This window comes from Euprymna scolopes, chromosome 31 (genome assembly GCF_053919585.1).
Source record: "Euprymna scolopes isolate OS-2025 chromosome 31, ASM5391958v1, whole genome shotgun sequence".
In the NCBI taxonomy this organism is placed as follows: Eukaryota; Metazoa; Mollusca; class Cephalopoda; order Sepiida; family Sepiolidae; genus Euprymna; species Euprymna scolopes.
The window spans coordinates 15,942,440-15,962,078 of NC_136512.1; the positions used below are offsets into that span (position 1 = coordinate 15,942,440).

Sequence of the window (19,639 nt, forward strand, 5' to 3'; positions counted from 1 at the left end):
TGTTATTTTTTAATATATTACTATATTCGACATGGCAATTACGTAGGTGCCATTTGTTTCACTTGAAATTCAATATTTTTTTTTCATTATTATAATATAGAAGCACCATCTTTCAGAGTATTCACATATAATCTTGTAGAACGTCATTTTAATTTGGATAATGATAATAAGTTTTTATATCATAAAACAATCTGTTTCTACACAGATATATATACAAGTTCAAATACTCCAAAAAAAAAAAAATTAATAAAAAGACATGTTAGCAATTAATTTTTAATTCATAAAAAAATTGAAAACTAATTTGAAAAAATTTGATAACTTTAATTTCTTGATCCATTTCTTCAATTCCTCTTGTAACATTTCAAGATGTAATATGATTCAGGAAGAATAATAATAAAAAAAAGTTACTTGTAGAGTTTAGTCAAGACATTAAAAAATGAAAATATCGAAAAAAAGGTTATATTGTATGTATCCGTTATGGAACGAAGTTCTCTGAAAAAAAAATTTCACTTAATTTCATCCAGTAGTTTTTTTTTTTTACAATGAAAAATCAATTTATTATGATACCGAGCAAAAAGTTCGATTTTTAGGAAGAAAAGCTAGAATTAAAGATGTGGAGGGAATATTGGTACTTTACATGGAGTTATCTCCCTGTGGCGTGTTCAGCAAATTTCATAATGGCTGACTTCAACGTGCTATCATAAGAACATGTTTTTCCGCTGTAAAAAAAAAAAACTGCTTGATGAAATTAAGTGAAATTTTTTTTCGGAGAACTTCAGTCCAAAACGGATACGTACAATATAATCTTTTTTTTTTTTTTTTTTCTCGATATTTTCATTTTTGAATGTCTTAACTGTACAAGTACAAAACAAAAAAAAATTGCAAAAACATTTTAACAGAATTTGATATTGCACTGACTATACCAATCCGGTGTTGCCTGAAAATTTTTATACTTTTATTTCTAGTTCAGTTTTGTAAAATATGCTGTTTTTCTTTAGAACTAAGTTTTGTTTTTTGTTATCAGTTACATAAAGGGAAAATGTCTGCATGTCCAGTTAAAACTTGAAAAATACACAACATACACCCACGAAATTAAAAAAAAAAAAATGGCTGGATGTATAATATTTAAAATAAAAAAAAACAACAAAAAAAGATTTGTTGCAGGTCAAACGGCCACTAACGTTCCTATTTACTTGCCTCCCCATGAAGTCAGAGTTTGACACAAGGTCAGTTTTTAATGTGGAGGTGAATCCAGATCCCCAAAAAGGGGCACTCTGGATAGGAACAAAAATAAAAATTATCTCAGTCATGAAGGATGTCTCCTCCAATGATCGATGACAGAAAAAGTGAAGTGTAGTATCAGAACAGATACTACACCCTGTTCCTAACCACTAATGTTCCTATTTACTTGCCTCCCTACAAGAGCAGAGTTAAACACAAGGTCGGTTTTTAATGTGGGGAAATCCAGCTCTCCAAAAAGGGCACTCTAGATAGAAACAAAAATAAAAATTGCCTCAGTCGAGAAGGATTTCTCCTCCACTGATCAAGGTCAGCAAAGGCGAAGTGCAGTATCAGAACAGATACTACATTGTGATCTTGGCCAAAAGGCCAAGAGTTTAACGGCCACTAATATTATCAAAACATCTTTTAATAGTACCATGTGATTTCTTTCGAGCCATTAATTAAAGGGAAATAACTCTGATATTTTTAGTTTCAATTTGAGTTGTGTGTGTGAATGTGTGTGTATGTTGACAGAGAAAAAGAGAGGAATGGGTCGGGCAAAGAAAAAATAAGAGGAGGTGGGAAGGAGAAAAGGGAGAAGGATAGAAGTTATGTTACACATTTTCCCCGAGTAATGCTGGATAGCCAGGTTAGTCTTACATAAATAGAGATTTTGTACATCTACCTGTACATCACAATTTTTAAAACATATAATGTAATACATTGCAGAATTTGCCTCATTTTCGAAATATCTTAACTAATTTTTAGAAATGAAAAATATTGCATTAATAGTAAATATTGGTTATAGTCAGCTGACATACTTCCTAGCTTCCGGCATGGCTGCTACCACAAGCGTTGACAAAGCAAATCAGTTTCTTCGCTTTTTCTCTCATGCCTATATCTCTCCCCTGTGTACGTACTAATTTTTTTATTAGTTTTTTTTTTTCGATTTTTCATTTTTTTTATTTAATAATCATTGAAAAAGTTTTTTCAGTCTTATTTTAATCAAGAATTATTGAAATGAGTTTTATTTTTTTTTTTTTTAAAGAATTATCGAAAACCCTTTTTGCTTTCTTTTTTTTTTTTAATGAATTATTGAAAACACTTTTAAAAATCTTTTAAAACTATTTTGGGAATATTATGTGTTGGATACATTTTTTTTCATGATGTTTGAAATTTTGTTATTTTGATTTCAATAATTTTATTTTCATACTTTCATAAACATAAATTATATAAATTCAAATAAAAAAAGCTTATTTTTAAAATTAAAAAGAAACTTTTTTTTTATTGTTTCATAAACATATATTTCTTATAAAATTTCAAACAAAATAAAAACTTTTGTTTTTTAATTTTGTTATTAAAAGTGCAACTAAAGACTAATTGTGTTATTTTTATCTTTTTATAATTTTGTTAATTTTTATTGCATATTTTTCAATAATGTCCTTTTCTTATATTTTATTTCAATAAATCGTTTCACAATAGAAATACTGAAGAACAATAAAAGAGAAGGAACTGATTTGCCTTGTCACCGCTTCCGGTAGTGTTATGTCGGAAGTTAGCAAGTACGTTAGCTGACTATAATGTAAATATTAAATTACCAACATATAAAGCAGACATATGCTGAGGGACTTACATCCTGCTAGATCCCTTTGGCTTGGGCAAGACTTTTTCTGGATCGGTGCAGGATCTGGTTGTGTTCAATAGTGATTGGTCTAATCAGGTCAGGTGGCAGAATTATCAGTTCTCTACATTTTATTCTAGACGTTAAACACCAGAAAGTTGAGCCTTGAGATATTAAAACCGACATTCTACCAATTGAGCTAGTTGAACTTTTCTTATAAATAGAGCTTAAAACAGTACCTTATCAAAATTATTACAGTTTTGACGTGACGTTATAAATTTATGATTTATGCCATGTTTCAAAACATGAATTCAAACATAAGCGATGATAAAAACAATCTATAGCATTGGAAAATATTTTTATTGTTCAAAACAATTTATTTTAGTTGAATTACTTATTGGTGTTAAAAATGATTTAATGTTTAATATATACAAGAATTTGAGCCCAGTTTCAATTTGAGTTCTAGTTTTTTAAACAGAATTTTAAAAGTAGAATTTATCACATTAGTAACTGAACCAAATTGTTATAAAATGATACATTAATTTTATCACGCTGATGTTTTAATCTCTATTTGTAAATTTATTGGATGTCAATTGCTTGCAAACATTTCAATCTTTGGCATTCTGGCATACATCTCGAGACGTTTCATTATTGCATTACCTCCCTTGTTTTCTAGACGCTGTTAACTGATTTGGTGTTCCCGACGAAACATCTTTAAACAGATATTTTAACTGAAGAAATTTATCACATTCTTAGACGAATTAGTCTTAGTATTTGTATTGTTGTAAGAAGTTTGGCGTAAAAATGATATTTGTCCATAAAAATATGTTCATTTACTTTTAATAATGTCTCGAGATATATCCTGGAATGCCATAAATTATTTAAGTTTTAGGTATTATTAATATTATTTTTTTTTTTTTTACTCGTAATCCCATTCGCCCTTCATTTAATTTATATATATATATATATATATAGTCTTGGAAGTTTTTAACCTTTAAAACTATACAAAAAAATACAATAAACGTTGTATATAATATTTTTTACATATAAAAGCTATATTGTTTGCCGCTTTATCAATCGGAACTATTACAAACTTTTCTTGAAGTATTTTAAGTTCCTCTCGTATTTCTGAATTTTTTAAAAGAGGATTGGTTTTTCTAGGGCGTTTAAATTGTTTTATATGTTTAACCTCTTCATTTACGCATTCAAGTATACTATTTTTCCATGCATCAAATGTAGACTGTGCTAATTTATATTTATTTACCATAGACATAATAATATATATATATATATATATATATATATATATATATATATATATATATATATATATATATATATATATATAAATAATTTTTTTTTTCATTTCATCCATTCGTTATAATTTTATAAGTAATCCCACTTAAGTCTTCGCTCTTGCGGGACATTTGTTTTACACTTGATAGAAATTCAACGATTGACTCCTGATGAGTTTGTTGATGAAAGGGGGCCCCTAGAGTCTTCCCGACCTTATTTAAAGCGCTTTATAAGTTTTTTACCGTAAAACACTGATACATATATACATATATATATATATATATATATATATATATATATATATATATATATATATATATATATATATATATTTAGCCAGTAGAGTTAGTTTTCTAGAAGTACATCCAATGAAACAACATGTGTCTACCAAAAAGTGCTCAATGAGTAAACAGAGCATAAATACATTTTATATATATATATATATCTATATATCGTTATGAAAAGGATGAGTGAAAAGCACAATGGCAGTTCTTGTTTCGACAGCAGAGAGAGAGAACGGACAGTGAAAAGTTTCAGTTGAATTTAGTCGTGTGAAAGCAGGAGTTTGAACAAATATTTTTTCTTCATTTAATTTTCCTTTTTTCTTCCATTTCATAGGATACATTTTATTGAACGTTGGTTTTCTTTCTAGACATAGACAGCAGTGTGGAGACATCTTATTTTATCAAATGCACATAATACCAACTTTAATTACATAACAGTTGCAAGAAATAAATATTACACGATTATGAAATGATTTTCTTCAACTACTTTATTTAATGTAACAATGTTTTATAAAACAATAATAATAACCATAATAATAATACCTAAAACTTAAATAATTTATGGCATTCCAGGATATATCTTGAGACATTCTTAAAAGTAACTAAACATATTTTTTATGGAAAACTTTAACTTTATTATAAATAATATTATCAACCAATTTCTCCGGATAACCATTGTGAATAAAAATGTCTTTAATCTTCTTTAATTCATAATCCAGTTTACTAGAAGAACAGATTCTAAGGGCTAATGTCTGAATGAGCCCTATTTTTCTTGAAGTGGGGACGAATGAGCGCCAATTCGTGTAGAAGCCGGTAAATGTCGCCTTAGGATAAACAGTCGTAAGAAAAGAGTTCTTACCACGTTCAATTAAAATATCAGACTCTAGGGGCCCCTTTCATCAAGAAACTCATCAGGAGTCAATCGTTGAATTTATATCAAGTGTAAAACAAATGTCACGCAAGAGCGAAGACTTAAGTGGGGATTACTTATAAAATTATAGCGAATGGATGAAATGAAAAAAAAATTTATATATATATATATATATATATATATATATATATATATATATATATATATATAATTAAATGAAGGGCGAATGGGATTATGAGTAAAAAAAAAAATTACAAGTAAATTATACGTTGTAGAATATGTACAATTGTATAAAATATATGTACAAAATGGGATATGCGGGGAAGTTAAAATTTAAAATATATCCCCAAATAAGTCCAAAGATTTTACGAATTCCTTCTGTCGACAGAGAGAGGGTCTGCGTGAGAGGATACAGACTGACTCCAGAATCCTCAGGTGATTCGAAGAGTCAGCCCGGTGTAAAATCCTAAACCAGTCCATTTTATATGCATTGACACACGCTGGATTTTCAACGAGGTGCTGACCAATAGCAGATTCCAAGGTGAACGAGGGGTGATGAGGCTTACCTAGTCTGATGCTTGCTGGAACATGTTGGTTTATTCTTGTCTTCAAATTTAAACGGGTTCAACCTACATAGACAGCAGCACACTGACAATTGAATTGATAAATCACATTACTATTTGTGATGTAGGACAAACCATCCTTCACAATTGAGGGAAATGCAGACTTAACACGATAAATCAAGCAAAGAGCAACAGATGGGAAACAATTTGATACAGACTTGATAACAAGTCTACCCAAACACTGACCAGGGTCACCAATTAAAAGGATTTTTAAATAAACAGGATACTTGGAGGGACCAAAAACTGTAGGAGAATTGTGAGCTTTAACTTTATTATAAATAATATTATCAACCAATTTCTCCGGATAACCATTGTGAGTAAAAATGTCTTTAATCATTTTTAATTCACAATCCAGTTTACTAGAAGAACATATTGTGCTGCCCTCGCAAAAATGCTATTTGACACCTTGATCGGACAGCCAGATAAACTCAGACGCAAAGAAAAACAAACAAGCGCATTCCAATTAAGAACAATACGGTATTTATTGTTCAATGAATCGGGTAAAAATCCAGTTGTTTGACCGGCATAGGCGAGCGTGGAATAACTACATCCATTCACGTGGGCTGGCTAGAGTGGAAAGAGTGTGCTGGCTTGAAAAACCCGCCACTATGACCAAGTCTGGTCGTAATCACGTTGACGAGAATGAGTAAAAAATGTATTCTAAATTAATTTAACTATAAGTACGCTAATGGTTGTTGTATATTGGAGATTTAGGCACAAAGAAGAGGAAAGAAAAATAAATAATGATTAAAAAAAATAAATGAAATAACATCGCAGCAAAACGAGAAGTTACATATAAATACGGTGACAAGTAGGTTTGTCCCTGATGAAATAAATACCGTTCTCGAAAACATGACACAGATTCTAAGGGCTCTATACACTAATGTCTGAATGAGCCCTATTTTTCTTGAAGTGGGGCCGAATGAGCGCCATATGATATATTATATAATTAATTTATTATTTAAATATTTACTATGTGCACAAAATTAAGTTATCTAAGTTTTTTACATGCATAAAATTAACTTAATTTCATGAACGTAGAAAATATTTAAATAATAAAACCTAATTACAAATAATACGTCCCAAAAATGTGGGGGGCCACGAGAATATAAACAAAGGGCAGATAACCTCTCCTTTTAAAGCACTCCGGGAGTGAAAAAAAAATCACCACAGTATCGCTTATAAAAAAATAAATAAATAAACAGTCAATGTTTAAAAAGTTGCTCTGGTAACCAAGAGCCAATCAGAAGAAATAGTCTCTCACGTTCCTTTCTAATTCAGAGAACTTTCGAACACCAGTAATTTTATTATAACTTTTGTTTTAATGAATGAAAATAGAAAATGTTTATTTCAAAATATAGCTGAAGAAGGTGACCTATGAACTGTAAAAATTGTTTGAAATTTGGTTTCAAAATGCAAATTAATGCCACATGTATATAACCGAGCCTTCTACAAATGAAATTTTTTCTTTCTCTTTCCCTCCCTCATTCTGCCATCCGACGGGAGAGAGGCACACCTGTTTGTGTAATTTACTTTCTTCCTTTCACCACGTAATCAATTTATTTAATTACATTTTAGACCACATGTTAACTTTTTCATGTGAAATGTTCTTAAAAGTAAAAAAGCACATTTTTTTACAGAAAAATATTTTTATGTCAAAATTCTAACAATAATACAAATACTAATACTACAAATACTACTAATAATTCGTTTAAGAATGTGAAAAATTTCTTCAGTTAAAATATCTGTTGGAAGATGTTTCGTCAGGGACGCCAAATCATCTATCACCATCTAGAAAACAAGGGAAGTAATGCAAGAATAAAATGTTTCGAGAAATTCCCAATTTTTTTATGACTGAGGATTTGCTAACAATTTTAAATGTTTCCAACAGAAAATATCTTTATTACCTCCCTTCCATTATTATGAACGAAGGAAAAAAAAGTTTACCTGGCTGCAATAACAGGAATCCAGGGGGTCAGTTCATCACTATGGTTACCAATTATCCAATCATATTCTGGGAATAAATTCTCTGCAGAAGGCATGAGAGCCTTGACCTTAAAAATAATATTTAAAAAAATTAAATAAACTCATGCATCTTTATCCAATATGTACTCCTATTCCTGCCACTAATTTCTCAACTCGAAGGATAGAGGTCCTTCCAAATAGAGCCAATTGACAAAAAAAAACAAACAAACAAAACCCCCAAAAACTCAAGTCGCCAAAATCGTTTGTACCGAATTCAAATTTTTCCATTTTTTTCTGCTTTACAAAAGAAGCACAGATCTCCAAAGTTTATGAATGGGAGAGGGGGCCTAGGTGTATCAGAATTTTTGTAGGAATTTTTGACACCCCTAACACTAAACTGCAAATAAAATATAAAAAACTCGTAATTTCTCTTTTAAAGGTGGGTTGTTTTTTTTCTTTATGGATTATACTTCCAAAATAAACTATTAAAGTTGTATAAAATGTAATAGAAATATTAAAAAAAAAAAATAGTAATGAAATTGAATGTTACGAGTTCAGTATTTTTCAATTTTTAAACTTGAAAAATCTATCAAAATTTTTCTATTGATTCTATTTTTACGATATTTTTAGGGTAAATGTGAAATGTTATGCTCTTTCCAATAAACCGAATATAATATTTTAGACAAACGTTTTTTTTTTAAATTCACGCCCCCCCTTTTCAAATGTCTCTTAAAAAGTAAATAATTAATTTATGCACCGAAGTTTTATATATCACAAATTGAAGATAAAAGATCAATAAATAATATATTCAAATTTAAAAACAAAAAAAAGTAGTGTTTTTTAGAAATTTACCTGTAAAGTCCGAAGTTTAAAACCTTTTTAAAAAAAAACCCACGTTGTTTGTTTTTGTGTTTTTTTTTTTAATGAAACCTTGGTCCTTGCTCCTTTAATTGAAAAAAAAAATTAGGGCTTGAATGACATTTTTCGAGGAGTTATAAGCTTCGAAAGATGGCGGGTGGAATTATTCAATAGTTTTCACGAAATTTCTGATACTGCTAGAGGGGGCCTAATTGTTAACTTTTTAGAGCTATGCAGGTAAAAAAACAAAACAAAAAAAACGTATTTTATATTGTTTTGCTCATTAGCTTTGCTTTTTAGTGAAACTGATTCCTCAAAACCTTATTCTTTTATTCATTTTATGAACAGAAAAGAAAAAGCACAAGTCTATTTTCACACATTTCTACATTTAAAACTTTTTAAGAGCTCCACAGGCCAGATCAAAGATTTTTTGCGAGCCAGTAACAAGGACAAAAGATTGAACAATAGAGGTCGATATATTCAGACTTAGTGGTGCTTCTATATTATAACAACAAAAAAATATTGAATTTCAAGTAAAACCAATTGTACCTATGTAATTGTCATGTCTCAAATAGTAACATGTCCCAAAATAACAGAAAACAATAAGGTAGGAAAATAATTATTAATGAAAAACAGTTTCCGATAAAGTTTAGATAAGGAATAAAATTTGTCCAACATTTTGAATTACGTTCATCAGAACTAAATTATCTCCCCCTTGTCAACAACAGAACTTAATTATCTCCCCTTGTCAACTTATCTTTTTTTTTAGTAACCCAAACAATGATTTCGCTTCATTTCACAAATTTCTTTTTTCATTAATTAATTAAATCATTTTTCTACCCATTCGTTTTTCGTAATTTTTAGATATGTTATTATTTGAGAGCTGATAATTAGGTAGGTACCATTTGTTTCACTTGAAATTGAATATTTTTTTGTTAATATAGAAGCGCTGAGTTAGTTTACAGATACTTTTAGGAGTGAGAGTCATTTACGGAGTTTGTGACAGTTGAGGTCAGTTTCCAGCTAAGATCAATTGAAGGCAAATCGAGGCTTGGAGCAATTCGAGGATTTATTGTTTGTTTGTTCCTGTGATGTTATATAGTCTGTGTTTTTTTTTTTTTGTTTCTCTTGTTTTATTTATTTTCTTATACTTGCGAGTAAGTGCACGCTCCTTTAGCGAGGTCCGTTCGTCGCGGTGGATACTCAGACAGCATGCCGTTTACTTTTTAGACGTGAACCGGTTTTACGCACTTTGCTGTTTGTGTGAGTTGATTTATATGTAAATTATTATATCCTGAACTGTTTTAGCTAATGGTGCCGGCATGTCACAACACAAAATGCGTAGCTGATTATGGTGGGGGACATCATGAATTTAAAAAAAAAGTCCACTTGTGCAAACCATAATTTTGCATCTTCTGCGAATAGTGAAAAAACAAAACAAAAAAAAACAAACGAATTAAATGAACAAAAGAAAATTTTATGGACTAGCTGTCCAAGAGAAATTTGCATACAAAAAACGTTTGTTTTTTTTTTTTCAAAATATAAAATGTCACAATTAATAAATAATACTAAAAGGAAAAATCGTCTTTTTTAGTGTGTGTGTGAGTGTATAAAAATAAAAGGAAATTGTCAGATGTTCTTCAAAATTTGAAGGAAAAAATGTTATCAAAACTAAAGCAAAATATTCAATGTAGTTTAAGTTAAGACTTACAATAATGAATAATCTGTTCGTCTGAAGCAAAAAGTTTTTTTTTTTTTTTTTTTTTTGAGCCAGGGACAAAAATGGATGGTCACATTCAATGCTGCCAAGACTAAGCTTGTTTCCTTCAATAATTACAAGAAACCTTCTCTACCACCAATAGAAATGACCAAGAACACATTTCCTGAAAATACTTCCTTTAAACTCCTCGGCCTAATGTTTACAGGGAACATGAACTGGAATATATACATTGAGAGTATTGCCAAGGCTGCTGTGGAGAGGTGGGCTCTCTCTACCGTGCTAGAAAACTACTTACGCCTGAAAGTATCCTGTACCTTTATATGGCCACCATTCGCCCATGTATAGAGTACTGTTGTCATATTTGGCTTAATGCATCTGCTACTTATCTCTCACTCCTTGACAGTGTTCAAAAGAGAGTTGTCAACCTAATAGGTCCTAAACTGTCATCTAGGCTTCAGTCCCATCGATGAAATGTTGCATCCCTCTGCCTGTTCTACAAGTACTTTGATGGTGAATGCTTTGACGAACTACAAGCACTTGTACCCCCCTCGATGTGAATACCCCCGCAAAAACCCGGCAAGCAGCTAAATCCCACCCCTTCACAGTAGAGATCTCTAGGTGTAAAAAGGCCTTCTACTCCAATAGTTTCTTCCTCAGAACTGCTAGACTTTGGAACTCCCTCCCGGGATTCTGTTTTCCCAACTGTACTGATACGCAGAAGTTCAAGTGTAATGTGAACAGACATCTTGCTACTCATCTCCTTTCATAATACCCCTGACACTTATGTCCTCAACAGTAGCCCCCTACTTCAAAGTGGCACTGTGCCTTGTTTGGGGTAAAAATTGAATTAAAAAAAAAAAAAGTTGCTCTTTTGTAATTCCAGTAGGATATTTAAACCAATAATGTGTTCGTCAAAGAAGGGGGTCATCACTTTAGCGAAGTCCGTTCGTCGCAGTGGATACTCAGATAGTATGTCGTTTGCTTTTTAAATGTCAACCAGTTTTATCCTCTTTGAGGGAGTTGATTTATATGTAAATTAGCTTAACTCTCGCTAGATCTCGCAGGGAGATCTCTTCTCTGCTACGCTCTCTTTGGCAGTCGGGAATGTGAGAGACAACAACACAGCCAGAAGAGAAGATGATTGGTTGTTTTTATTTTACGGCATATCAACCCTTTTCAGGTTATTTAATGCCGAATCCAAAGATTTTGAAGAAAATTTTTTTAATAGAATATATTTGTTGTTTTCAAGTCGGTTTCTATTTAACCCATAGTTGGGACCTTAACAGGTACTACCACTCCGGGTCAGAGTGGACATGGGAGCAATGGTAATTAAAGGGTGGCTCCACACTCCCCAAAGCCCGCAAGCTGGGGCCTCACCACTGGATATAGTTTACGGTCATATCCAGGACCAGAAAAGATGAAAATGAAGACCACGGAAACAGCATTTTGGTCAGTGTCAGCATTTGTTGTCAAGCACTTGGCTGCATAAATTCTGGTCAGGTTAAAAGGAGAAAATAAGTTTCCATTTACATGCATAGCTGAATCAAGAGAGAAGACAACTATATTTATTAAAAAGGAGGATAGAAAGTGATTACATACTACGGACATTAAATTAGCGTATCCGTACACTAATTTAATGTTTGTAGTATGATATAACCTTCTATCCTCTTTTTTAATAAATAGGATCTCCTGATCAAATAATTTATAATCTGGAAACCGTGACACATGTATGTATGCACACTAAATTTACCACGGTATTAATATATTCCAGATTATAAATTATTTGATCGGGAGATCCTACTTATTAAAAAGGAGGATTCATATTTTTACGTTTGACCTTGTGTTTAACATCCTGGAAGAAATTTAAATATAGCACGACAAATCCATCATCTACATCTAATGGAATGTACTCTGATGAACTTGTTGCACTTGTGTCCCCTCGACAACCTAAAGCAACAAAATCTGTTGAGGTCCCTACATGCCAGAAAGCTTTCTACTCTAATAGTTTCTTCCCTCAAACAGCTAGACTTTGGAATTCCATTCCTGCTACCTGCTTCCCTGACTGTACTGATATGCAGAAGTTTAAAAGTAGCATAAACCAACATCTTGTTAATCTTTCCTAGGCATGGTCCCAAATAGTAGCCCCTTACCGTCCAAGTGACGATACGCCTTGTTAGAGGTGAACGTGAGTAAAAAAAAAAAAAAAATTAAAAAACACACCACTAAACACTGCATCCATTCAACATTCATGCAATGGAGTTAGTTTACTTACCTCCAATTTTGTGTTGGATCCATAGAGATCCCAGATTTTCCTTTTCTGAATATCTATCCCCAAACCTGGATGCTGAAAAAAAAAAAAAAAAAAAAAATTAAGGACACATGGTGCAGTAGATCAAGTACTTGAGTACTTGATAAAATTCAGTTGTAAAGTTATACTCTTCTAGAGGTTAAAGGTTCGATCCTCAGTGTGACACTCAAAATTACAACAGCAAATTACTAATGACTTCTACCTGGTCATGGCCGATGGAATAAGGGCATGCTACCTCCATCGATTAAATAAAGGTTTGGAATTTCATGCAGATTCCAGAATCTGACAAAAAAGATTAATGAGTTCGGTAAGCTACACCTAAAAAAAGTTGAAAGTTACATCGATTGAAACGTTGTGAAAAAAAAAAAACTCAAGATGAGAAGAGTAATCCGAAGAATATAAAAAAAAGAAGACTTTTGTATCACGACATGAATTTGTATTTAGTCATTTTCTCAGGAGAACAAAGTTAGACACAAGGTCAGTTTTTAACATTGATATCTAGCTCCGCAGAGAGAGAGAGAGAGAGAGAGAGAGAGAGAGAGAAAAGAGAGGTACTCTGGATTTGCTGCTCAACTCCCTATATAGTATTCCTGCAACTTATGTCCCTGATAGTATCCCCCTACATCAAAGTTGCACTGTGCCTTGTTCGAGGTGAAAATGTAAAAAAAATAAAATAAATAAAAATAAAATAAAAATTGTCTCAGTCTAGAAGGATCTTCTTCCTGAGGATAGAACAGATGCTGTACTTTGATCCCAGCCAAAAAGCCGGAAAGTAAGTAAAGCGATAAAAAAGAGAAAGCTAAATGAGGCAGATTAGAGAAAAATAAAAAAAAAAAAGAGAAAAGAGTGAGAAAATAAATAGCATAAAAAACGAAAAAGAAAAAACATTTTAAAAAAGAAAGGAAACAAAAAAAAACTAAAGGAAAAAAATGAAAAAAAAAAGAAAAAATTAAAAAAGGGAACAAATAAAAAAAGAAAGAAAAAGAAAAAAAGGGAAAAATTTTTTTTATTTGAAATGAAATGATTTTTAATGACTAGAATTCTGAATCCAACTCATTTTTACCAGCTTGTGTCCAGTCAGTACAAGTCAAAAGGAACGTTAAAGGATTGTCTCTTATGGCTGATGTATTTGCAGTTATCAGCTTGTAATCCCACATTATTTTTTTTTTCGATATTATTTTTTTTCAATATTATTTTTTGATATTATTTAAAAAAAAATTTTTTTTTTGCTATTATTTTTTTTCAATATTTTTTTTCGATATTATTTTTTTTCAATATTATTTTTTAATATTATTTTTTGATATTATTTAAAAAAAAAATTTTTTTTTTGCTATCATTTTTTTTTCAATATTTTTTTTCGATATTATTTTTTTTCAATATTATTTTAAAAAAAAATTTTTTTTCTATTATTTTTTTTCAATATTTTTTTTCGATATTATTTTTTTTCAATATTATTTTTTGATATTATTTAAAAAAAAATTTTTTTTTGCTATTATTTTTTTTCAATATTTTTTTTCGATATTATTTTTTTTCAATATTATTTTTTGATATTATTTAAAAAAAAATTTTTTTTGCTATTATTTTTTTCAATATTTTTTTTGCTATTATTTTTTTTCAATATTATTTTTTGATATTATTTAAAAAAAAAATTTTTTTGCTATTATTTTTTTTCAATATTTTTTTTCAATATTATTTTTTTTTCAATATTTTTTTTCGATATTATTTTTTTTCAATATTATTTTTTTTTTCAATATTTTTTTTTCAATATTATTTTTTTTCAATATTATTTAAAAAAAAATTTTTTTTTCTATTATTTTTTTTCAATATTTTTTTTTGATATTATTAATCATTATCTGTAAAAGTTCTGAATTATTCTAGAATTAGTTTTAAAGTAAAACGGATAAAAAAAAAATTATTTACTCACGCCCTCTGATGTAAGGAGATAAACGAGAAGTCCATTGCCGCAACCCAAGTCAACAAAACTTTGTTTGGAACAACCAGATTCCAGTTGTTCTTTTTCCCAAATAAGCTAATAATAATAATAATAATAATAATAATAATAATAATAATAATAACAACAACAACAGCAATAATAAAATGATAACAATGAACTAAACAACAAAAATAACAATAATCTATATAATAATATGATAGTGTGTGTGTTATTTATTTTCTGTGTCACGCTTCCATCCAAGTCGTTTGTTATGGACTTCCATTTCTTGTAATAAACAATTTTATCAAGAATTCTTCATAAGTTTTGATTTCAGTTTCGATTAAAACTGAAGGAACTCAAGTTATATATACACTGCTGATCCAAAATTTAAGACCACTTAAAAATCTTTAAAAAGAAACCCTTTTTTAAGGATAGATTTTAAACTCTTCCAAATTAAGGTTACTAATACTATGATCTAAAAGGTTATGGAAACAAAAAGGTACATTCCAAAAATTTTATTTAAAAATTTGAATTTTTATCAAATTAGGCTTTTTACACATGATCAAAATTATAAGACCAAGGGTATAAATTGTTAGATTTATGGTAATTTTAATGTTTTTAGTTCAGTTTAGGTGTTACTATGCTTAAAGCAAGAAAACTAACCGGAGTTGAGCGCTCTCGAATTCTAGGATCCATAAGCAAGGTTTCTCACAGCGAGCGATAGCAGCTAAGGTAAATCGCAATAAAACTGTTATTTGCAACTTTCTAAAGAACACTGAAAATTATGGAAAAGCAAAATCCTTTGGTAAGCCCCCCCCCCCCCGATTTCTCCTGCATTGAGTAGGAGAATCAGGCAGGTTGTTATGAATGACAGAGGACTTTCTTCTAGTCAAATTAAGGCGGTTACAGATGTTGATTGCAGTCCAATAACCGTCAGACAATACTTACAACAAAAAGGCATGGTAAATAAAAAGCGTAAACAAATTCCTCGATTGCTTCCATGTCACAAAGTGGACCGCTTAAGATTTGGTCGTGAATATCAAACCTGAGACGTTGAGAAGTGGAAGAAAGTCCTGTTTTCTGATGAGAAAAAATTCAGTTAAGATGGTCTTGATGGTTTCCAGTGATATTGGCATGACAAAAACATGCCCCTTGAAATTTTTTCCACACGTCAGAGTGGTGGAGGGTCCGTAATGGTATGGAGTGCCTTTTCTTACAGATGGATGATGGAGCTCCAGGTGGTGCAGGGTCGTCAGACAGTAGCTGGTTATGTTAGTATGCTACAAAAAGCATGTTTGATGATGGAGGGTCATCGTTTGTGTGGGGATGGATGATTATTCCAATAGGATAATGCTGCAATCCACACTGCAAGACGGACCTTGAGCTTTCTACAAGAAAATGGAGTCCATCTCTTATGCCATCCTGCATGCTCACCGGACTTGAACCCAACTGAAAATGTTTGAGGATGGATGACAAGAGAGGTTTATCGAAATGGCAAACAATATTCAACAAAAAATGAACTGGAGCAGGATCCCCTGCACCTTAATGGAAACCCTTATTTCTAGCATGCCCCAAAGAATTTTTGAAGTCATCAAAAGCAGTGGAGGTAGAACTCATTATTAAGTTTGATTGTTGAATGTTTTCATACACTTTTTGTACAATTAATAGAATTTTTGTCTCTGGTCTTATAATTTTGATCACGTGTAAAAAGCCTAATTTAATAAAAATGTAAATTTTAAAAATAAATCTTTGGAATGTAGCTTTTTGTTTGCATAACCTTTTAGATTTTAGTATTAGTAACCTTAAGTCGGAAGAGTTTAAAATCTATTCTTAAAAAAAGTATATATATATATATATATATATATATATATATATATATATATATATATGCACATATATATTTTTCATAAGTTTTGGTTTCAGTTTCAATTCAAGCTGATGAATCCAATATAAATTTTTTTTTTTTTAATTTTGAGATCGCAACTTTATGATATATAAAAATCGATAAAACATTAATTCTATAATAATATATATGAAATCTGCAAGAATTAAAATATATTTAAGCGTACTTTATGACCGAACTAAGCTAGGCACTCCTGCTAGCTTAAATAAATACTTTTGCAGTTTTAACAAAAAAGCTACAATAATATTTGGCCAAATTCAAAGTGTAGTATCTGTTCTTCAGATGCTGCACTTCCATTTCTCGTTCTCTTTCAGTGGAGGAGAAATCCTTCACGATTGAGACAATTTTTATTTTTGTACCTTTTCTCCACGTTAAAAAACGACCTTGGTGTCTAACTCTGTCCCGTGGGGAGGCATAGTAAATAGGTACAATAATATCAGAGCATCTCCATTTACACTGAACAGATACAAAATGCAAACATCAATATATTACATATGAATGAGTCTGCTGTGGAATTTTCACAGATCCCACTAGCTAAAAATAATAAAATAAAAATAATGATGAAAATAAAATAATAAAAAGGAAAATAATAAAAATATTGATAATAATTAGAATAAAAATAAAAATAATAATAATAAAAACATAATAATAATAATAATAATAAAAATAATAATAAAAATAATAATAAAATAATAAGATAATAATAATAAAAATAAAAATAATAACATAATAAAAATAATAAAAACATAATAATAAAAATAATAATAAAAATAATAATAAAATAATAAGATAATAATAATAAAAATAAAATAATAATAATAAAAATAATAACATAATAATAATAATAATAAAAATAATAAAAACATAATAATAATAAAAACATAATAATAATAATAATAAAAATAAAAAAAACATAATAATAAAAATAATAAAAACATAATAATAATAATAAAAATAATAAAAACATGATAACAATAATAAATAAAAACATAATAATAATAATAAAAATAAAAATAATAATAATAAAAACATAATAATAATAATAATAATAATAATAATAATAATAATAACAATAATTTGAGAGCCAAGTAAATAGGAATAAATTGCAGTGACAAATTACTGTCAGAGATGAAAAAGAAATAGGATTAAATACTTTACTAATTGATTGTATGAGGAACAAAGTATTGTATAAAAAAAAAAAAAAAAAAAGCACATACCAGAAGGAAAGTGGCGATGGAGATGTCTTCATAAACAAATTTTTGAGGATCCGTTTTTTCCGTCCATTTCTGGGGGGAAAAAAAAGATACAAGTCCAGAATTCAGCCTAATTTAAAAACAAAAATACAGAAAGATTTTTATGATGTATGTACCTGTCATGGAATGAAAATGACATATTCTAAAAATCACATAAATTGATCAAGTAGTTTTTTTTTAAATAAGAAAATCAATTTTTATGACAAAGCAAGACTATGTTTTGATCCACCATGTTTGATAAATAAAGGGGGGGGAGACAACCCAATTCGAACTACAGAGAAAAATCAGCCTTGTAATTGCTACAATTTATTTTTAATATAGCTTAAAATCTTTAAAAAAAATTTTTTTTATATATATATATAAAAAAACTACTTAATTTACGTGATTTTTGGAATATGATATTTTCATTCCATAATGGGTATATGCTAGTGCCAATATTTTTCCCAATTTCATACTAAATTACCAATTCTGATACAATTATAGATTCTGATTCTTTATAAATCCCTAAATATTTAACTATAAACTAGTAATTTTTCCCTGATTACCGTAAAAAAAAAAAGATGTCAAATGTTCAAATAGTTTCTCAAACATAAAAGAAAAACATTTATGGTGACGATCTATAGATTTTACTAATGTTGGTAATTTGAAAATGATTAAATATTCATCATTTTATCATTTTTACTGACAGCCTTTCAACAAAATCAAATTAAAAAGATAATTAAAAGAATCGTTTTTGGCATCGGAAAATCGGCACATATTTTTCCGATTCCGATACCTCCTAAAGTTCCGATTTTTCTGATTCCTGATTAATCGTCCCAACATCACAAAGAGTTTTCTGTATATTTTTTTTTTTAATTAGTTTGAATTCTGAATAAGAACCAAAAATAAGATGAGCAACGAGGTCATATATAGAAGTAAGACATTTTGAGTTGATTTCACTGTTTATTTACATATCAACCTGAAAGAAACATATGTATTGCAGTCACATGATGGTCCAACCTTCAGAAAAAAAATTCCTGCCCATATAACACCAAAATTACCAATACCAGCACTCAACTACCTCAGTTGAACATAGTCTCACATTGGTACAACTCAATCGAGAATTGGAACCTGGTTTCCTGGCCCACTTTCTCCATTGTACCAAATGGGTTGAACATTTCAAATGGGCCTGTCAAAAATTTATAATGCAATCGTTTAAAGTTGGTTGGTCTCGACACATATAAATTAATCAAATGATGTTGCTAGTCTCATTCTATTCTACAAATACTATTATGACGTGTGTTCTTCAGAATTGTCCGATTCATTTCCTGCTTCTTTTGTTCCAGTTCGTTTGACTCATTGGTCTAGTGGTCGCCATTAATTCATTGTTTTGATACCTTATTGTAATACATCTTCATATTCCACTATCTTCTTTCCAAGAACTGCATTTTTGAAATTCACCAGCTGTGACAATCAGACTTTAGTAGAGTGTATTCCAATTCCTGCTATAGCTGTTAATTTGAACCTGAAATCATAAAACTTAGTCAGTCATCTCATAAGATGTATAGCAATAACATACTGAATTTTCAATAATCTACGACAATTTTAAATGCCTGTAAAAAAAAGTCTGGAAACTTATTGAAGGAACCGCATATATAAATATTTGAATACTCAAGTAAAGTTCTCCTTTATCTCTCAAATGTTGAGTTAGTAAAGAAGTTAATTTTCCTCTAATCAACTAATTATGTTACAGTATATCTTTCTTTTTGTCTCGTGGTTTTATCGGATTCTAGGAAAAGAGTTT

The 19,639-nt window shown here is 29.8% G+C and overlaps 1 protein-coding gene across 2 annotated transcripts in view; it reads right to left on the bottom strand.

Moving 5' to 3' along the window:
- Positions 1–19,639, bottom strand: part of LOC145255649 (putative tRNA (uracil-O(2)-)-methyltransferase) — a 93,567-nt gene that overhangs the window by 63,143 nt on the left and 10,785 nt on the right. For both annotated transcript variants that reach the window (XM_080114191.1, XM_080114192.1), the window contains exons 4-7: positions 17,821–17,889; positions 14,692–14,796; positions 12,732–12,803; positions 7,864–7,970 (exon numbers count right to left, since the gene is read on the bottom strand). In XM_080114191.1, coding sequence (XP_079970317.1) covers positions 7,864–7,970; positions 12,732–12,803; positions 14,692–14,796; positions 17,821–17,889 — 353 coding nt within the window. The remainder of the gene's footprint in view (positions 1–7,863; positions 7,971–12,731; positions 12,804–14,691; positions 14,797–17,820; positions 17,890–19,639) is intronic.